Genomic DNA, 21342 nt, shown 5'->3' with positions numbered 1-21342 from the left:
GTCCTTACGAGCCGAACTCGAAGGCGAGCAAGGTGTCATGCAGCCTAATTGCTGTAATGCCACGGTACACGTAGAGGTAACCCCCAAATTCTGTCGATGGCCCCTACCTTTAAATAACACCGACTGGTTCCCTTATCTGTGTTTCCGAAAATACCGCCAGCAGGGTGTGTCTGCTGGTTAATAGGGAAAGTTAAATAGGAACACCAGAAGCGGCTTAGTGCATTGGTTTGGAGTTCAGGTGACCCTGTCACTCCCATCATTTCCGTCGCCTCTTCTCTCACTCGGTTTCTCTTTTTCCTGCCCTGTTTTCTTCTTACTTGCCTGGATCTTGTCTAGAAGCTGTTAAAATATGAAGGGGCGAGTTTGCTCTCTGGCAAAATTAGTATTTTAAAACGGAATAGATGAGCGTTCACCTGGATCTTATTTTGAAACTGTTAAAACTGGAAGGGGATAAGCTTGTTTTTTGGCAAAATTGACATTTGAAATGGAATATGATGAGCTCAAAGTCGAAAAAGAACTTCGTACAAGATGTTTGACAATTTGAGGCATTTATTTTAAAAGAACCCCACACTGCCTGGTGTACTTGCGTTATTTACTTGGTGACTTGTCTTTTTGCTGAGAGTATTGATGGAATAAAGCTCCTGGAACAAAGAATGTGCCATGTGGATGCTGTGCCCTGTGCCAACTTTACTTTAATACTTGTGTTCATTTACAGTCAGGCAGTCACTTAAATAAGCATACACAGCCGAAGATGAGAATATTAACCAGACAGTATTAGGCCAGTACCTACATTTATTTTATGTTTTACATTCCCTGCAGCATTTCACAAATACGTTAGCTGGAAGATAATGCATGCGTGGTAATTATCGTTAAAAGTCTGCATCCGTATTTATTATTAACCAGCAGTTACACGATACATTTCAGAATCTTACTGGGACTTAATTTGCATTTTATCCTACTGAAAAATAATCCAGTATCTTAAATCGAATCCACCCCGTTACTCATCAGTTCTGTGTGGCAGGTCAAATTTTGACCACTGTCCACAGGGCAATATGGTGTGTCTCCCTTTCAACTGAGACTTTGAATGTCTAAACCATGGGGGTTTTCTTTGTCCCTGAGATCAGTAACGATGAGAGTCTATTGCATTTAAACTTTCTGCAGATTCATGTGGGGGCAAGAGGAAAGTGGAGAGCAGATGTGTCAGCAAGGTGCCCACAGTTACGGTTAAGAACACAGTCCCAGCTTCACGTCTTAGCTCCATTTCCTATTCAGCTCTGTGACTTTGGACAAGTTACTGAACTCTTCTGTGCCTTACTTTCCCTTTTTATAAAATGGAGCTAATACTGGGGTGTGTTGAGGATTAAATGAGATAATTTGTGGAGTGGTAATACAGTGTAGACCCATAGTAAGTGCTCTGGAAATGTTACTATTATTTTTTAAGTGCTATTAACCACTTTACTGAATTCATGGACTTTTTAAGGCTTTTATTATTAATGAATCTTAACATAGAGATTGTTCTCAACATGGATTTGATGGGGGGGTGGTTTCTTACTTGAGATTTATTGATTTAATTATGTTGTATTTCTCAAAGCCGATACACAAGCCTTGTTTCTTTTCATTGTTTCTGCCAACATAATGAATGCGAAGTATTAAACCTAAGCATCTAAGAAAGGGGATTTCCTGTTTTCTCCCATCTATTTTTATCTATATTGCTGTCATTACTTTAAAGCATGCTGAATCCCACAAATAACCCTGTCAAACTTTTCTAGATTTTTAAGGAGGCAGAATGTTAAGCACTCGCTTGGAAGCCGTTAGCAGAGCTGGAAGAAGAAATAGTGTTGGCGTGGTTGTCTAAAATGCTGCTTTGTTTCTTTTGAACTTTATATTGCTTATTCATCCATGGTATGGAAAAACTGAATATCAAGCAGAATCTTACATTTATTTGGTGGTGTGGGGGGGGAGTCCTAACAGTTTAAGCCATTACACCTTTAAATATCCTGTGAACTGATGTGTTAGCAGCCTACATAATAGAGAGCTGTTGAATAGATCCTCATTAAATCTTTAAATTTCCTTCTTATCCAATTAATGTCGTAACGTATGTATGCCTTGCACTCTGGGCACATTGCTTAGATGGAGATATATTTGCTATACACAGAAACACATGATGACTAATATTTTTGTTATCAAGTATTTTTCTATAATTGATACTATATTTGTTAGTAACAGTTTGGGGGCACTGGTGAAGTCAGAGTCATCTTTTAAAATGTCATTTGCTTCTGGGAAGGAGGAAAAAGCTATACCACGATCCACCATGCCTGGTCACGGTCATCTTTTGCCTGGGTTCTGACACCAGTGGCCTGCCCACTTTCTGCTGCCAACCCTTCTCCTTATTACACTCTGACGGAGGGACCACTCCTTTACGGGAAATCTTTACCACTGTCTCCCGTCTATATATAGGATAAGTGCGTGCTTCTCTTCATCTGGAGCCTCACCACCTCCTCCCAGCCATACACACCAGTGATCAGAGAGTGTTCTGTGCCAGAAATCACCAGAGATCTTTTTAAGAGGCAGATACTAATTCTGGGGGTCTGGGGGGTGAGGGGGGCACCTGACAGTCTGCATTTCTGCCAAGCTTCCCAGTGCTGCTGCTTCATAGACCCCTCTGTGAAGAACAAGGCTCTAGAACAGGCCTCGGCAAACTTCTGCAAAGGGCCAGATGGTCTCTCTCTCTGTCACGACTCCCCAGCTCGCCCGTGCAGCAGCTAGGCAGAAAGCCACGGAAGACCAAACTCAATCCAACAGGCTACACTCCAGTGAAACTTTATTTAAAAAGCAGGCCGGTGGGGCGCCTGGGTGGCTCAGCTGGTTAAGCATCTGCCTTCGGCTCAGGTCATGATCCCGGGATTCTAGGATTGAGCCCCGCATCCGGCTCCCTGCTCGGCGGGGAGCCTGCTTCTCCCTCTGCCTACCATTCCCCCTGCTTGTGCTTGCTTTCTTTCTCTCTCTGTCAAATAAATAAAATCTTTTAAATAAATAAGTAAATTAAATTAAATACAAAGCAGGCCGGATTTGGCTCCCAGGTGTAGTTGGCCAGACCCCCGCTCTGTGTACCTTTCATGGTCTCTGTACATTGGATGTCCCATCATACTGTGGGCAAGACCTCCTCTTCCTCTGTCCCCATCCTGCCAATCTTACTGATGCATCACCGCTCTGCCCAGATGTTGCCCTCTCTTTGAGGCCGTCCCCCTAAATCCCTTCTGTGCCTCTTTCACAACCTGTCTTGCTGTTCCCCGTGCCTGAGATGGCTGGCGCATCGTAGGTGCTCAGCAGTGTTGGGACTCCTAGCGAGGACAGCATCTCCGTAAATGTTACTTTATGGAGTGTTGGGAGGCCTCCATGGTTCTGCGTATGCAAAGGGATGAGAACAGTGCCTCACCCATAGCAATCACTGGATGTGTTTGCTTTTCCAATTTTTTATTCACATGTCAATCATATTTACGTTCGTTTTTATCAGGATTAATTGTCTTGGACTTATTTAATGGCGGGACCAAGCACAAGTACTTCGTAGGGACCTAAACACAGCCCAGGAATGCTTTCCGAAGTAGATAAGTGCCAGCCATTCATTCGTGATTAGTAAATCTATAATTCTGGCACCACTTCAAGAATTTAACAGCCCCTTGGAGCTATGTGTGTTATCTCCCAGCTTCCCTCTTGTCCCTTCAGCTGTCACGGACTCTTCACTGAGTTCAGGTTTTCAGTAGCTTGCTGTGGATTCTCGTCCCACTTAGCTGGCTCTCCCGCCGGTTTCTCCCCTCTTACCTCGCCATCTGACTCTTCCCTGATCCCAGACCACCCTTGCTGTCCTGGCTGTCCTTCTTCACCCTCACAGCATTTTCCAAAGCGTAATCTTCAGAGCTCACCTCTAACTCATTTTTCTAGCAAGGCTGGTCAACCGAGCCTACACGGATCAAAAGTATGTAAGAAACAGGGGCCACCTTTTTTAGGAGGGAAGGCATTATTTTTCAGTCAAGATTCTCAGAGTTTAAGCCCAGTTTGGTAATGAAGTAGCTGCATCCTCAGATAATCCATAGTCTCTTGGGGCTTTGCCGGCTTGTTTTGTTGCTGCTGTCATTGTGAGTTTTCTGTCTAAAACAAGGCCTGGCACTTGGTGAACTTGAACTTTTCCTTCTAATTCAAAAATATGGCCTAAAGCAACTACCAGCCACCCTATAAAGAGAACCAAAATTTTGTGCCCACTCAAACTCATTCATTCTGAGCTGGGGAGCAAAGTGAGCAAAGCTTGGTTCTTGTCAGGGGACAGAAGATCTTAGATGTTACAGTGGTTTGTAGTTCTCCAGAGGGCCACAGTACATGAACAGATACACAGTGTATCTGTGGTATTAAAGTTTCATGGGGGAGGGACAGTTAAGAGGGAAAATGTATAAGAAGTTTCAGAGGGGGATTGGACGGTGAAAAAGTCTGAGAAACACTGCTCGGACTTCAGGGAGAATTGTCTGTGTTTTTGTGGTAACTACAGAGCACCCCCGCACCCCCTTTATCACCAGCCCTAGAGCCGCTGCTCAGTGAGGCTCAGCTGAGTCCACTTGGTCGGCGCTGGCGCTGATGTGAGGAGTGCTGACCTCTGGTGGTAGAGAGGCCCCTGTGACAGGCTTGTCCTCACCCCTCCGCCGCTCCTCCGTAATGATAAGATTATTATAGATTATTGGAAGGCTCTGATAATCTATCATCCAAACTCTGTGCTTCCCTACTGAGTTTATATCCTCACCTTAGACAAGAGATTTTCTCTTAATTATAAAAGTAGTTACACTTTTATGAAACATTTACAATTAAAATTTTTCTTCTCCAGCTGGCCCCATACTTAAAAACTTGCCATATTTAATGGATTTTAAGGTATGCGTTTTCATATTTCTGAAGTCAGGCTGTAGCTTGACATTTGATGGTATCTCAGATTTGATGAGATAGAGTAGTCGTCTTGTAGACTGGGGAGGTTTTGTTTCCCGAAATGGAAAGATCTTGACTACTTGAAATAAAGAGGAGAGTGCAGAAGACTGGGGGGCATTGGAAGGAGGGGCCTGTCTCCAGGCTTCACAAGTAACTGGAAAGTCATCAGGAGCTGAGGCAGCATTCTGCATGCATCTCTCCATGACGGATGGATCTCCATGACCTTCCCTCTCAAGACTGACTTTGCCTGCTCCTGGGTGGCACTCAGGTCCGACCCCACCAGTGCGCGGGCCGCAGTCCAGACCCGCGATTCACACGGCGGGGCGGTGGCCAGGGATGGGCCCAGCCTACAGCTCTGTGTGGGCCGCAGAGTCCCTGAAAGATACTATACAGCATCTCTGTGACTTTAAGTTTCACCTGTAGCTTTTAAAGAGGGGAAACTCGATACTACAGAGCATTTGGAGTTTACTTGAAAGAAATGGAAGATTTTTTATATCCCTTTTTTGTGGTTCTCAGAACCAGCATGTATGAAGCGTATCGAGTACTGTGTTCACATTTATCGAACCCTCAGAGCAGCCTTGAGAGGTAAACCGTTTTTATCATCCCTGTTTTATAGAGGAAGAAATCAAGAAAGTCAGAGGAGAAATAAATGACCTTGGGGCCGTATCTAGGAAGGTGGAGAAGCAGGATTCAAACACAGTCCTGTGCTGTGAGCCAGTGCACGTAACCGGCACGAAATCGGCTTTTATTCGGAAATCCTCTTTCTGTTTTCCCACCTCCTGTAATTCGCTGGCCTGCTTCCGCCTGAGCCCGCGAGGCGCTTGCTAGTGTCTGCGCTGTGCAGACTCCACTGGACACCTGTCACGCCTCTTCTTGCTTTGAGCCCTTCGTGACGGTCCGCAGCGACGGCCTCTGCCCGCGCCCCAGAGCACCCTTGCAGGCCCCTCGGGCACAGCCGGCGGGCGGTCGTATCTCCTCGATGGTCCTTACTCTTCTTTCTCGAGCACCGGACGTTTGCTCGTGGGCCTTCGTGTTCCACAGCCTCGCTCGCTGCCGTCGCCTTACGGACCCTGGGGCCTGTTGCCCAGGGTTTGAACCCCATGTGTTTAATCACCACGATGCTTCGTGACTGGCGATGCCCGAGCAGACACCCCGAGCCCCCAGTTGTCTGCTCGACACCTCTGCTGCCCCGCGGTGGCCTCGGGTTCTAGCCTCCTGCGCCCCGTCCTCCCTGCTTTTACCCGGCCGAGTTGGGTGAGCGGCGGCCCGTCCATCGAGCTGTTGTATTAACCAGCACGACGCTCCGGCTCGCTCCCCCTCCCACGTCCTGGTGATGAAGCCATGTCACCGTCGTCACTGTCACCTGTGCCAGCGCTCGAGGCCAGGCCGTGGGTGGTGCTGCTCCCAGCATCGGCTCGGCCCTCCAGTCAGGAGTCCCCGCCGCCCTTAGAGGTATTTTATCATGTCGCTCCCGGGCTTGAAAGCCTTCGGTGGTTCACCTTCGCCTTTGGGCTGGAGTCCACATTTCCTCACCTGCTCTCTGCCGTCCCCCGGCGCCCCCTCCGCACCTCTGTGCTCACATCCCCCTCCGCCGCTCCTCGGCCGCCCCCCTCCCCGGGCTGGTCCTCCTCTCCCCTTGGCCACCTGCTAGTTTTCTTCAGATCTCAGCCCAGACTTCACTTCCCCGGGGGAAGCCTTTCCCGAAGCCCCAGACGGGACTTGATGGTTCTCTCTTGATCCCTCAGGCTTGATGGGGGCTGCGGAGGAGAGAGGCAGTTACTCGTGTTTCTTGGTCACTGACTTGTAAGCTCTGTGAGGATGGGGACTGAAAACTTACCGCTCGCCATGTTTCAAAGATACAGTGATGAATGAGACTTCGTTTTCAGTACATACTTGTTCCATATTTGAACATACATGTATACGTGTGTGTGTATGTATGTGTGTATGTACATGTATATATATTTTAAAGGTTTTAACTCTTACTCCGGCACGTAAGCTCAGTGTATTTCAGGTCATTAGAGTTGTTTCTTATAAAGAAAGAAGGCATTTCTATGAAAGACTGAGAGGAAATCCATCTGCCAAGTTAATGTGTGCCCCTCACAGAGCAGTGACAGCTGGGGGCGTGTGGGGAGGACGAGGACTCGGGGTGCCGCCCAGAGGTGCAGAGCCCCCCCCGATATGGAGGCAGAGCTCTCGGTGGCAGAACGACGGCAGCAGTGGGTGGAAACGGGGTGGCTCGCTTACGTAATCTGGTAACTGAGGAAAACGTCTTTTAGGTCTTTCCTTTGTGGCTGGGATTGCAGTGGTACTGACGTCAGAGGAGAAGAAGCCTCGCTTATCCCTGACAATAGAAGGGCGGGGGAGTCAGTTTGGGGGAGGAAACTCATTTGGGGACCTTTTGGTTAAATTTTTGTCACTTTTTAATCTGTCCCACTCAAGCTATTTCCTGTGAATCTGAATTTATGGAACTGCCTGATTCATGGTTCTACATTGGTCGTTTGTAACTAACGATAAGCTGTTACCAGCAGTTTATAGATCATAGGCTTCTTTTTTTGATGGAGTGTCTCATCATCCCAATAAGATCTCGAGAAGACACGTGTCCGCACTCTCACGTGCTTATTTACACCCTGGTTTGCTCTCGCTTTTCCCACGACTTCTCTAGCTTTGGAGCACGTGTATGGCCTGCCCCCCCACCCCAAGTTGTGTGTGTAATTAGCATCATAGTCACTAGGAGCACGGGTCAGAGCCAGCTTGGAACCCCGTTCCTTCCACCTAATAGCTGTGGGACCTCAGGCAAGTTATTCCACGCTTCAGCTTCTTCATGTGTAACTGGGACATACTCGCAGCACCTAGCTAATAGGATTCTATGAGGATTAAGGAACATGAGTGTAGCGTTCACGACCACGCCTGCCGAGCAGGACACTCTCCGCAGGTCTGGCCTGTGATGAAGGCCTGAGAAGGCCTAGAGAGGCGGGAATTGAAAGGTCGAAGTCACCATTAGCACGTCATGCGGTGACAGTGGTTTATTCAGCCACAGTTTTAGTACCTGCGCTGTCAGACTTTTCCCCACGTGAGTGCTGTGTGGGATGGGGTGTTGGAGTTGGTTTATCCCCATTCCTCAGTCACCCTGCAAGAAAGACGGTGTTATCCCCATTTTACAAATGAAGAAATGCAAGCTAAGGGCATGAAGTCGTTTGCCCGAGCTCACACAGAAGGCGGTGACAGTTCTCATCTAGGTTTGGTCCAGCCCTGCCCTCTTCTTCCTTCTACATTCCCTCCTGCCGGACCCCAGACTACCTGGAGCTCCCATTGGAGAAGACCCGCCTGCTGCCTGCCAGGCCTGAGGGAAGCCCCAGAAGCCTGGGAGGCTCTAGACGGATCTTCTGTTAGTGCCTTACTCTGCAAATGATGTGCCGTGTTGGGTCACCAGAGGGTCCGCTGCAGAAGGACCCACCATATTGCTAAACCCCAAAGATGTGCGTGCTTTCACAGACAGATGTCCAAGCTCTGGCACACTGTAGTGAGTCACAGGGGTTGGAGTAGCGTTCTGTCCGAATCTCAGACTGCAGCACGCCGGTGTGGGACTCTGCTGACGCACAGACTTCAGTTCACCTGATGGAATTGACTGCATTGGGCTGCCCTACTTGTGACTCAAGATGATTTGCTGAATATATTCATGTATCTCTTTTCCCTCCTAAAATCCTACTGAAATGGCAGCAATCAATGAAATGGAATACAAAATGTAGTCTTGCTCAACAACACCAAAAGCTTACTTCTTGGAAGAGACCAAAGAAGTGGGCAAACGTCTGTCAAGTCTGTTCAGGAATGTAGTGAGTGAAAATGCAAATTTCAGAAGTCAGGGGGGGTTCTTAATTAAAAATGCAAAGATTTAGGAAATAGCATTAAAAGAAACCTGAGTATATCAAACTATATCGATAAATTTAGAACTCTTTTAAGTCACCATAAAAGAAATTTAAAATCAGTTGAATTGTACACTTTAAATAGGTGAACGGTATGGATGTGAATACTATCTCAACAAAGCTATTTAAAAAAAAAAAAAAAAGTAATGAAAAGTCCTCAGCCTTCCTTTGCCTCTGCAAAAGAGGCCCGGTGTCCAGCCCGTCAGTGGGTGCATTCTGTAAGGCCTTCAAGGAGCAGTTAACATGTAGGCAATTTACTTTATTTAGGGGCATAGAAAAAGATGGCAGCTTCCAGCTCATTCTGTGAAGCGAGCTTGACCCTGACATCCAAACCGGTTGATGGCACACACAGAAGAAAACAGATGACTTAACCTGGCCTTGAGAATATGGACAGAGCCCGAGTACACATCAGCAGGAGGAGCCCCGAGCTGCACGGTAACCAAGCAAGGTGTTGTCCCGGAAATGTAAGAAGACCGCAGTTTACTAAGAAATCACCAAGGAATTAACATCCGCCAGTTAAAGGAGAGGAGCTTCTGGTCATCTCAGTAGATACCAAAATAGCACTAGAGCAAGGTCAGCATATGTTCCTTTAACAAAATCCTTAATAAGCTAGAGGGAGAAGGAAACGTCTGTAAGTTGCTGGAAACATACTTGGTAGAAGGTGCTGGTGGCCGCGAGGCAGTTGCTGGCATCGTCCCTGTCAGCGCGGCCCCATCCTGCCGGCGTGTCGGGTGCTCGGGGCTTGATCCTCACCGCGGCTTCAGCGGAGTAGTCTGTCTGTGTCCTGAGAACGAGGGAATGTTGGCTGGGGTGAACATTTCAGTCGTGTGGCTCCCAGAATTCAACATGAAGCCATTTTAAAGTGAACAGGAGTCACATGTAATTTCAAGGTCACGGCTCTGTCTGTCTGTGATATCCCTCAGGCATTTATTACAGCCGGTTTTGAACTAGCAGGAGAGACTGTGTGCCTTTACCCACCCACACTTATTTCCTCCTGAGTCTTTGCCCTTCCTGGAAGAGCCCATGCACTTCCCCCTCGGTGGGGACTCGCTGCCCGTATGCACCAAACCAAATGCAGAAAGAATGGAGAGAAAAAAATCTAATGCACTTCCTTTATTTTGCTACCTCTTAACAAAAGTAAGATCCTAGTTCTTGGAAAAGACCAATAAGGGGGTAAACCTTATACCTGTTAAATGATATTTAAGCACTGACTTTGTTAACATTTATGTTTCTAAGCACTTCAGGAAAACTTACATGAGTCTGGGCTTTCCCATATACTTTAAGTTCCATGTTCCCCATTTTTGCTTATTTCTTGCTCAACTATTTTAAATCGTTTTCTAAAAAATAAAAGATAGCATATGTGTATAGTAAACTTGTCTTTCAAAATGTAGAATAAAGAATAAAAGATACATTTTTTAAAAACTAACATTGATCTGGGGCGCCTGGGTGGCTCAGTCGTTAAGCGTCTGCCTTCGGCTCAGGTCATGATCCCAGGGTCCTGGGATCGAGCCCCGCATCGGGCTCCCTGCTTGGTGGGAAGCCTGCTTCTCCCTCTCCCACTCCCCCTGCTTGTGTTCCCTCTCTCGCTGTGTCTCTCTCTGTCAAATAAATAAATAAAATCTTTAAAAAATTAAAAAAAAACTAACATTGATCGTTTGTGGAATTACAATGAAATATCTATATATTAAGTTAAAATTATGGGGATTGGAAATAAGGAGTTGGGGCTTTTGGTTTCAGGGGGGTTTTAAATGAAGTTTGGGGTGATTTGTGAATTTTGTTTTAAAATACCTTCATTGGGGCGCCTGGGTGGCTCGGTCATTAAGCATCTGCCTTCAGCTCAGGTCATGATCTTGGGGTCCTGGGATCGAGCCCGGAATTGGCTCCCTGCTCAGCAGGGAGTGTGCTTCTCCCTTTCCTTCTTCCTCTCTCTCCACTCATGCTCTCTCTCTGTCTTTCTCTTTCTTCAAATAAATACAAATCTTTAAAAAAATAAAGTGCCTTCATCCTGGGGCACCTGGGTGGCTCAGTCGATTAAGCATCCAACCCTTGGTTTTGGCTCAGGTCATGATCCCAGGGTCCTGGGATCGAGCCCCGCATCGGGCTCCCTGCTCAGTGGGAAGCCTGCTTCTCCCTCTCCCACTCCCCCTGCTTGTGTTCCTGTTAGTTTTTAAAAAATGTATCTTTTATTCTTTATTCTACATTTTGAAAGACAAGTTTACTATACACATATGCTATCTTTTATTTTTTAGAAAACGATTTAAAATAGTTGAGCAAGAAATAAGCAAAAATGGGGAACATGGAACTTAAAGTATATGGGAAAGCCCAGACTCATGTAAGTTTTCCTGAAGTGCTATCTCTGTCTCTGTCAAATAAATAAATAAAATCTTAAAAAAAAAAAAAAAAGAAAGTAAGTTCATACTCAATGTAGGGAAGCCATGACATTTTATAATAGTTCACTTTGTTTTCCTAATTTAAAATACTAATACCTTTGTTCTTGATATGGTTTTGTTACAGCAGTAATAATCTCTATCCTTATTACAAACCAAAATAAATTTTACTATAATTTGTTTTACATATTTAACATTTGGCTTTCTTTGGTCAGGCTTCTTACATTTTAAAAAAATGTTGTAGGTCCTTCTCCAAACCCATAATAACTGTGAGGAGCAGGTCAGATTCCCCAGCCGAGGGGCTTCCTGCCAAGTGCCTCCCGGGATTCCTCAAGACCATCAGAACAAGGAAGGTCCGGGAAACTGCCTCAGCCAAGAGGAACGTAAGGAGCCATGGCTGAATGTCATGTGCTATCCTGGAGGGATCAAAACTGAGCAAGTCTGAATAACGAATGGAATTTGTTCGTCATTATTTTACCAGTTTGTGAACCGTAACAAGTACCATGCTAATAGCGTCAGATGCTGGTGATGGACGAAACATGTCCCCCCCTGTCATGGAGACTGGGGTGTGCTCAGACAGAGAGCGAGGGAGTCCCCCTCACACCGCCTTCGCTGACTGAAGCGGCCCTCACCGAGGAGATCCCAGAGAGCCCAGCTCTCCACAGACTCCCGGCTGATGTGGAGGCCATGTGTCTGAGCAGGGAAGTCCGGGCGGTGGGGGGGGGCATGCAGGAAGTCAGAGCAGGGCAGAAGGCTATCCGAACTTGGAGCATGCTCCCGAGCAGCACACAGAGCTGTCAGAGGGGGGTGAACGCCCTGGGGGCTTCCTGACCCAAATAAGTATTATAAATCCATACTGATACAGACAGACAGATAATTCTGTACAGAATAATTCCAAATAACGTATGGAGATGCTCTGTCCTCAAGGAGGTGGAGCCTAGCTCCTGACCTTTCAGTAAGGGCTGCACATGGTGACTTTCTTGCAAAGACTACAGGACAGAAGGTCAGAGTAACCATAGTGCAGAAACCTGATCGAGACTACCTGAGCCAGGGGATCCAGGTGGTGAGTCATGTTGAGACAGGTGCCCTTGCTATGGTGGGTTGAGATGGCATTTGACCTTTTGGTCTCCCTCCCAAAACACATCACCCCAAGACTGAGATCATGAGAGAAGGATCATACAAATCCAACTGACCAGCTTTCGGAGAACCACACAGAGACCATAGGCAATAAGTAGTTATTAACTAAATTCATTAATGTAGTAGATGAGCAAAGTCCTGGCCATTCAAAGGAGTGATCGGCCCAGAAGGAGAAGAGTTAGAGCTGCACAGATCACTACAAATGAGATGTGAAGTGACCGCTGATGAGAAGTATAGGTCGAGGTCCGCACGTCTTCAGAGGAGGAGGTCGTTAAACTTCCTTGCCTTTCTGACCCAGGGTTGGTTGTCCGCCCAGGTGATCTCTCATGGTCCAGGGCTTCTCCTGCCACGTGGCATATATCCGGGTGCCATCGTTCTCCACCAGCGCGTGGGCTTGGAGGGCAGAGACTGCCTGTTGTGTTCACCTTCACATCTCAACACCAGGGACCTTGCCTGATGGAGTGCAGCACTCCACAGGCCTCTGTCCGACATGTGCGTGCATTGATGAAGCTGCAGAGTTCTCTCGGGAAGTGTTGGGGTCCTGGATGTAGGTGTAAATCCTGCTTCAGTTTAAATCCTGACTTTAGGCCAGCTCCCCAGCTTCTCCTCATCTCAGTTTGCTCATACGTAAAGCGAAGAAGTTAAGGCATACCCCTCAACGTTGTTATGTAAATTAAGTGAGGGATACAATATAAAAATGCTTGGCCCATAGTGAACATTCTGTGGATAATATGGCATTTGAGGTTGGGTTGAAATTGGACAAAGTGTAGAGAAGGATGTTTAAGTTAAAGCAGAATGGACGAATACAAGAAAGTGAGATTAAATACAGTCGGGAACTTCGCAGGGAGCTGTTTGCCTGGACATGGGAACAGGAGGTAGAGGAATGAGGAGGTTCATGGATGCTAGACCAGGATGGCCGACTCTTGCTCAAGCAGGCAGGGAGATGCTTGAGAAGGAACTGGCCGGGAGGTGCATGGAACAGTAGGGTTATGCATTCCAGGACCTAGGAGAGCAGTCAGGATTGGAAATAGAGATTTGGGAGTGTTTGCATAGTTTGTCATGAAATTGGCAAACCAGGCAGCGTATGCGGAGCGTTTACTGTAGGACATACAAGGGATAACGAGCCCCTTCCACAGTTGAGGAACTTGGTTAGTGTCAACGCTGTTCAACACTTACTTTGGTAATTACTAAACAATAATTTTTTTCTTCCCAGATATTTCCCAGATACTCTCAATCTTCCCAAAATGTACAGATCAGTGTGGGCTAAGTGAGGTTGTCGAAGTCCCTTGGAAGTAGTATACTTTACCCTCAACCATGAAGACCGGTTAGGAGTTGGGCCGTTGCTGGTGGGGGCGGTGGGTGATCATCCCGGATAGGAACGCAGCTTTGGAATCGAGGCGTCCAGGTTTAAATTCTGGTTCCACAACTTCTCGGTCATGGCCTTGAGCACAGTCTAGCACAGGAGGGTTTAACGGGGCCAAGAAGAAATGGACAAAATGTTGAAGATGGAGGAGACAGTGGTTGAAGGCCCCATGGAAGAAGAGAGCCTAGTGTTTAGGAGGGATGAAGAGAAGATATGGTGACTGGACGCGCACTGGGGTGCGGGCCGTGACCTGTGAGGCTGGGGTGTCGGAGGGGCCACACCTTTCAGGCCGGGTCTCATAGGCTACACCAGGGATTCTGTCTTTTTTGAAACCCATTGAAGTGTTCTCAGCAGCGGAGTGACATGATCAAATGTGCATCTGGCAAAACCATTCTGGATGCAGTGTGGACAGCTATTGAAGAGAACAGGACTGAACGCAGAAAGACCAGTTAGGAAGTGAGGGCATTCATCAGACCCAGGCCAGGGGCCGTGGAGGTGGGGAGAAGTGGATGAATTACAGAGAGATTTGCGGTAAACTCTGCAGGGCCCCATGATAAACCGGGGAGGGTGGCAGAGGTCATGTGATGAGGAGGAAGCCCAGATTTCTGCATCATCGGTTGGGTGGTGGCACCGTGCCGTTCGCTTATAAATCTGCTGGAACCCCCACGAATCCTTGCCATCCTTTTGCCAACTGTCACTAACATTTACAGAGATTTAAAGAATCTGTGTATCTGTCCATATAGTTACCGTTTTCAGTGCCCTGTCTCCTTGGGTAGATCCGTATTTTCATTTAGCGTTTATTGTAAATTATGTATTCATTATTTATTTGTGAATTACGTGTTTCTTTATTTTTAGTAATGCTGCATTCTGTGACCTTGCTCGACTCATTTCTTTTAGGTCTGGGAGCTTCTTTTGTCGATTTCTTTGGTATCTTCTTTGTAAAAAAAATCATATGATCTGCCAGTAAAGACAGTTTTGCTTTCTCCTTTTCAGTCTGTACGCCTTTGTTTCTCTCCTTGCCATACTGTCCAGGTGAGGATCTCCAGGGCGGTGTTGGATAGGATCTGCACGCGTGAGCGCCCTTGCCTTCTCGCGCTTATGGGAAAACCTGTCACAGTGTCCATAAGTCTTTCGGCCGCAGGTTTTCATACGTGCTCACCAGCTGATGAGCAAGCCCTTCGTTGTTGCTGATATTTGCCTTTTTTCTTTCCTTTTTAGCAGAAGACTCAGAAAGTGGTGTTTACATGCGCTTCATGAGGTCACACAAGTGTTACGACATCGTTCCCACCAGTTCAAAGCTTGTGGTCTTTGATACTACATTACAAGTAAGTGTGCACGGTCTTCACGCACTGCTGTCACGCCGTCCGCGTGGCTCTTTCGTCGGGGAATTCACGTCCAGCGACACCAGCAGACATGTTGGGTGTCTCGCTGAGCTTTTGTCTGCGTTCTCCGTCCCCGTGGCAGCCGTGGAAGGAACGTGCTGTTACCGTCCTCTTTCTCCAGATAAGAAAAATCGTTCTAGAGTCAGAGAACTGAAATCACAAAGTTTAGTCCACAAATTCTAGAATTTAGTAACTTAATCCACAGAGCTGGTGCATGATGGGGTCTGCCCGGTATGTTAGAGCCTGAGCTATTAACCCTTAACCTGTACCAGCTCCCTCAGTATATCCTGATCTTTTTTTCTCTTAGTTATTTAGTAGAATATGTAATAAATTAATTTTAAATAGCACTGTTTAAAAAAAAATTACTCAAGTAGATGATCTCTCGAGAAAGAACTTTATTGATCTCTTTGAGCAGAAAAAATTGAACCTTATCATTTTGGTATTAAAATTTGCTTATTGCAGCTCATTTTATACCCATATGATGTACAATCATATATGAAAAGTCCTAAATGATACATTCACTGCAACGATCAGGTTACATCCAACGTAATAAATATGCATATACACGTAGGGATCTAGTACCTGTGGTTGTACATAAATCTTTACAAAGGAGTGGCTTCACTTGTGATCCCAGAAGCAGCCGCTGACCAGGAATTCATGGGCAGTCAGTGCTTTATTAGGGTGTGCTCCCGGGAGACCCCCTGAAGGACTGGGGGAGAACCCGGAGAGGCAGGAGCCCTGCCAGGTTGGCCTCAGCTGGCCCCTTGGCAGGACGTGGTAGGGGAAGGTGCCCTTGTGAGCTCACCCCTGCCTCTCCATTCGTCCAGGGCTGTCCTGGGAGAAAGGTGCCCAGACTCGGCCAGCTCTGCCCCTTGCTCCAGGGCCGTCCTCATCCCTCCCCCAGCCTGGTCTGCGGTCTTGCCAGCGGCTTGCCCCTGCGGCCTGCAGAGGACACCTGGGCTCTCAGGGCCACTTTGCCTGCAGTTGGTGCCAGCTACACAGGACTCTCAGGAATTGTTCTTGTTTAATTTCATTTGCCAACTGGTTTTTTGTCATCATACAGAAATACAACTGATTTTTGTAAATTGACCTTATATCCTATGACTTAGGTAAATTCACTTCAGACGAGGTAACTTTCACGGTTTCTCCTCAACCCCTAAAGTTCTCTGATTCTTTGACACAACGAGGACAGGAAAGCATCCAGGACACTACTGTATGGGGAACGTGACAGACAGCAACTTCGGAAAATCTAGTCTTTACAACTGTAACCATAGATTTCATAGTAAAAGAGCTAGAAGTTCTCAATTCCCAAAGTAAAGAACTACTTGGTCAACCCGTCTCACCTTCGCTCCCATTCCCCAAAAGGCTCATTACTTTTTCAAGACCCAGATCTCCTGACCCTGGGTTTCCCACCAACAGCAAAGTCAGTGATGGCTGGTAAGACCTGTGTCTGCTTTCACTCCTACTCAGCTTGTCCCTTGCCACGGAATTGACTTTCTTCCGAATTTAAAATTTAGCCAAAGTTGGGTGATACATGAAAAATGTGCTATTTTTGTGGATTGTCGGAGGCCCCTGATCCAGTAATGTCACTTCCTGAGTTAATATGAGCTGTGTGTGCATCATCCCCTGGCGGTCGTGAATCTTGGGAGGCTCTTGGCTTTGAAGGAGCTAAACCTTGTTACCAGGGAAATAGGGGGGTTGGGGGTTGTCATGGGTGGAGCAAAGTTAAACATGCATTTGAAAGGTATGAGTAGAGTATTTTCTAGACGCAGACTGCAGTAGTAGTCGTTGATACATCTCGAGAGCAAAGAAAGCTTGTAGAGAACACCGCACAGGGATGACAGAGTACCAGAAACAACCCACATATCCTAAGACATTGGTTCAATAAATCCTGGTGTAGGCATCTCATGGAATAATACCACGTAGCCATTAAGAAGAACGGAAGAAGTGTTTGTCAAGAATATGTTTTTGGGGGCACCTAGGTGGCTCAGTCGTTAAGCGTCTGCCTTTGGCTCAGGTCATGATCCCGGGGTCCTGGAATCGAACCCCACGTCCGGCTCCCTGCTCAGCCGGAGCCTGCTTCTCCCTCTCCCACTCCCCCTGCTTGTGATTCCCTCTCTCGCTGTCTCTCTCCCTCTGTCAAATAAAATCTTTAAAAAAGAAAAAAGAATATGTTTTTAAGTAAAAAAGCAAGTTGCAGAAGAAGACAAGTATTACGACCACATTATTCTGAGGGTACCAGTCTCAGAGTCCTAACTCCTAGATGCACCCAGACCTGGGAGATGAGCACAGACGCATGGAGAAGAGTGGAATGAAAGGCTCCCCCAGCCGAGGGGAAAGAACAGTCTCGGACAGTTTCAGCCTCCAGCTTCTGTCTCTGAGAGGCCGGCTCGACTCTCCATGGTTGGGTTTGGCAAAATTCTCATTTCATACCAGAACTCACTGAGGACCAGCGTCCATCTCTCCGTCCCGACGGAGCGGAAAGCAAACGCAAGCCTGCGGTCCTGCCCCGTGCGGTCCTGGGGCCGGCCTGCCACGAGGAGCGTCCGTAAAGCAAGCCAGTTCCTCCTCGTCGGCAGCGGTTTGTGAGGGGCACCCCCAGACCACGGGCGCAGAAGGAGCAAGGGGAGGCAGCCGCGTCCCTGACGCACCGTTGCCACTTGCTGACGGCTGGCTGTGCTGCTCGACGGTCAGAGGACATCCCCTCCCCCCCGCCCCGTTCATGGTGGGAGCTCGGCGTCTCACGGTTCGCTCCGTCTCTGCCAGGCCCAGTAGCAAGCCAGGAACTGTTTCTCGGAAGGACGGTAACTGCCTACAGGAGAAGGCATGGTTTCTCGCTGCTGCTTTTCTCAGCCCCCGACGTGTGCCCTAGGGGTCTCCTGCTGGGGCTTCGTGGGGCTTCGTACAGGATCCCTCGTGTGGACGCGCTGGTGACAGGCCCGTGTGGTCGAGGAGCCTGGACTTGCTGCCAAGCCTTTCCTTGCTCTGGTCACTCTGAAAACAATCATGGGCCACGCAGCGAATGCGTCAGGTAGCCACTTGGTGGTGCGTGTTGCTTCCAAAAGACCTCCCCCTCGATGTGTGGCTGGCAGGGTGTGTGCAGAGCAACAACCTGAATTTCCCTTGCAGGGGCTGTTGCTAATGCTCCCAGCCTCCCCTCACCCTGGAAACTCACCCTCTGACGTCCTTACGTCTCATGGGGGCATCATCTGGAGTATTGCTTCTTCCTGCCCGTCAGCTCCAGTCAGCACGATACCCTCAGCGTCGTGGACCAGGGTGGCGTGCGGAAGGTCTAGAGGATGAGCGTCTCTGCAGACGCTTGAAGGCAGAGAGCAGGAGGGCAGCGCAGCCTCCAGGCACATGGTGAGGGGTCCCGTGCCAGGTCCAAGCAGAGACTGCTTCTGGGGTTCCTTGAGAGTCGCTGTGGAGAGAAAGTATGTGTCCGGGCAGTCGTGGCAGGTCCCCCAAGATGCCACATCGGGAACAGTCACTGCAGCTAGTCACCACGCGATCGAGTTGACAGTAATTCACGGCTGATCCAGAGACACAGTCACAGGCCAGACAGGAAAGGCCTGGAGCCGAGAGACAGCAGCTTCTTACGTGGCCCCGTGGAGAAGGAGGATGTGTCCCAGCCCTTCCAGAGAAGCCTGGTAGTTCAATGAAAGATAGGAGTTAGTGCTTTCAGATTCTAAACAGTGATACCTCAGGAGTGATGAGAGGCTCAAAAATAAATAAAACTTCCCAAGATTGGGGGGTTGGGGAGCAGCAAGAATTATGCAGGCCTTCCCTCACAACGGCAGTATGACTTTTTTAGCAATACTCTTCACAGACAATAACTATTTTTAATAGAATGTTTGTTGTAGAGTAGTTTTAGATTTATAGAAGAACTGTGAAGTGAGTCTGGACTTCCCAGGCACCCCATGCCCCGGTTCCCCCATTCCTGCCATCTGTCATCAGTGTGGCAAACGCTTGTCATGATTCACGAACCAGTATTGATACAAGATTATCACCTAAAGCCCATAGTTCATTCAGATTTCCTGACTTTTTACCTGATGTCATTTTTCTGTCTGAGGATCCCACCCAGGCTACCCCGTGACACTGGGTCACCACGTCTCCCGAGGTGCCTCTTGGCTGTGGCAGTGTTTCAGACTTTCCTTGCTCCTGTGGTCTTAACGGTTTTAAGGAGCACTGAGCAGGTCTTCCGGGGGGAGACCCCGCTGTTGGGATTTACCTGATGTTTTTCTCACCGTCAGATTGGGATTATGGCGTTTTAGAAGGAAGACCACAGAGAATAAGGTGCCATTTCATCCTGTCCTACCAAGGGTCCATACACTTAGTATCACTGTTGACCTGAACATGGGTCACCCGGCTGATGTGGTCTTCGTCAGGTTTCTCCGCGTCCGTGCTGTCCTCCTAGGAAGTTATGGGGCATAGCACATGTGTGTGGTGCAGGGCTGCGCTCCACCCCCTGAGAGCACAGTAGCTATGTAAGTTAGTTGGAATGCCTCTGCAAAGGACGTGTTATTTTTCTCTCCCACTGATTTTTTTATTCAATCATTTATGTCAGCATAGATTTGTGAACATCTGTATCCTATTCAATTATGATCCATCACTATTTTGTTGCTCAAACTATTTCAGTCAATATAACTTTTAATAAAACCCGAGAGCAAATGAAGGGGGGAAACAGGCAGGCATCCGAGTGACCGTGTGCTAAGCCCAAGTTCTTAGAACACGTAGAAAATAAAGAAGGAAGAGCATAGTATTAAAGCAAGCTCAGAGAGGGGCATGACAAGGAGGGGCCACCCAGGATGGTCTTAAGTGGGGACTCGAATTGAGGTTCACAAGTGGAGAGGGTGCAGGGCTTGCTTATTTTAAAAGTAAGAAGGGGGGGGCGCCTGGGCGGCTCAGTTGGTTAAGTGACCAACTCTTGATTTAGGTCATGGTCTCATGGTCGTGAGATCGAGCCCTGCGTCAGGCTCTGTGCTGCGTGTTTAGCCTAAGATTCTCTCTCTCCTTCTCCCTGTGCCCCTCCCCACCACCCTCAAAAAAATAAATAAAAGCAAGAAGGAATGAGAGAGCGAGGCCTCTTGCTTGGGATTTGTGCTGCAAGTGCCGATAAAGAGAAAGTAAAGCTCTTCAGCTCTTTTTGTACTTTTTCCCTATCAAGGAAAATGATCTTCAAAATGGAAAAAATGCAATAGATGGTGATTAGAGGAAATTGAAGCCTGAGATGGGTGTAGAGATTATGGGAGGGTGCCTGTCTGCACTAAACCAGTTTGCTTTCTGACCCAGATGAATCACATTCTAGTGCAATAAAGGGACTTAGAAAGCAGATTGCCAAGCTTGGTGATATCACAGGAACTGTGAAGAGTGTTCTGGGCCCCAGGCTAGAGATGAAAAAAAGAAAACAGATTAAAAACAAAAAAAAACAAAACAAAAAAACCTGTGGGTGGGGAATGTGGTGCCAGTCCCAGGTAAGATGTGTGAATGAATTATTAGTAAGTCAAAGAAGTAATCTCTAGGAACCTACCATGAATTGACAAACACAGGTCACAGAAGTCGAGCCCGATTTCTTTTTTGGGCAGTTCCATAGGTGAAAGCAGGACAGGCATAGCTCGGTTCCAGCTAGACAGCTGACAGAGCCTGGCACGGCGCCCCGATGGAGGAGACATCAGAGCGCAGTCTGTCGGCGCAGTGAGTGAATCCACGGCTCAGCGTGGACCTCACAAGAACTTTGAGGGTTTCCGGTTGCGTTGGATGCCTCTTGTACGCCATTTAAAATCCTCTTTGGTCACCTGTGACTCCAGCCACCCCTCGCCTCACTCAGGTACAGTGGGGGGGCGCCGCAGCCCAGGCCCGCCGGCATACCTCCAGCCTCCTTGACCAGCGGAGGAGAGAAGCCAGTGGAGAAACGCCTCCACTTGCACCCTCGGGTGGAACTGAGCCAGCCTGCCCGTGCTTGGGGCCACGTCAGCCGCCCATCGGCACGCTGGCTCACCTGCTAGCCGTCTCGCTCCCATCCTCCACACCTGCTCCTCGGGCACGTGCAAGCCAGGCTCTGCTTTCTGGGGAACCCAGGCTAAGAAACAGGATTCTTTTACTCTCAGTTCATCAACATTTGGGACAATGACTTCAGGACTGACTTTGCTGATGGTGTCACATACTTCACAGAGGACTTGAAACCAGGGGGA

General features: G+C 47.9%; 1 protein-coding gene across 7 annotated transcripts in view; it reads left to right on the top strand.

Moving 5' to 3' along the window:
* Positions 1-21342, top strand: part of PRKAG2 (protein kinase AMP-activated non-catalytic subunit gamma 2) — a 256267-nt gene that overhangs the window by 202768 nt on the left and 32157 nt on the right. For 5 of the 7 annotated variants that reach the window (XM_078059764.1, XM_078059763.1, XM_078059767.1 and 2 more), the window contains one exon: positions 14988-15094. In XM_078059764.1, coding sequence (XP_077915890.1) covers positions 14988-15094 — 107 coding nt within the window. The remainder of the gene's footprint in view (positions 1-14987; positions 15095-21342) is intronic. The other 2 variants (XM_078059765.1, XM_078059769.1) reach the window with 1 other exon arrangement.

The sequence above is a fragment of the Halichoerus grypus genome, chromosome 12 (assembly GCF_964656455.1).
Source record: "Halichoerus grypus chromosome 12, mHalGry1.hap1.1, whole genome shotgun sequence".
Taxonomy (NCBI): domain Eukaryota; kingdom Metazoa; phylum Chordata; class Mammalia; order Carnivora; family Phocidae; genus Halichoerus; species Halichoerus grypus.
This window is presented reverse-complemented; position numbering and strand designations above follow the sequence as displayed.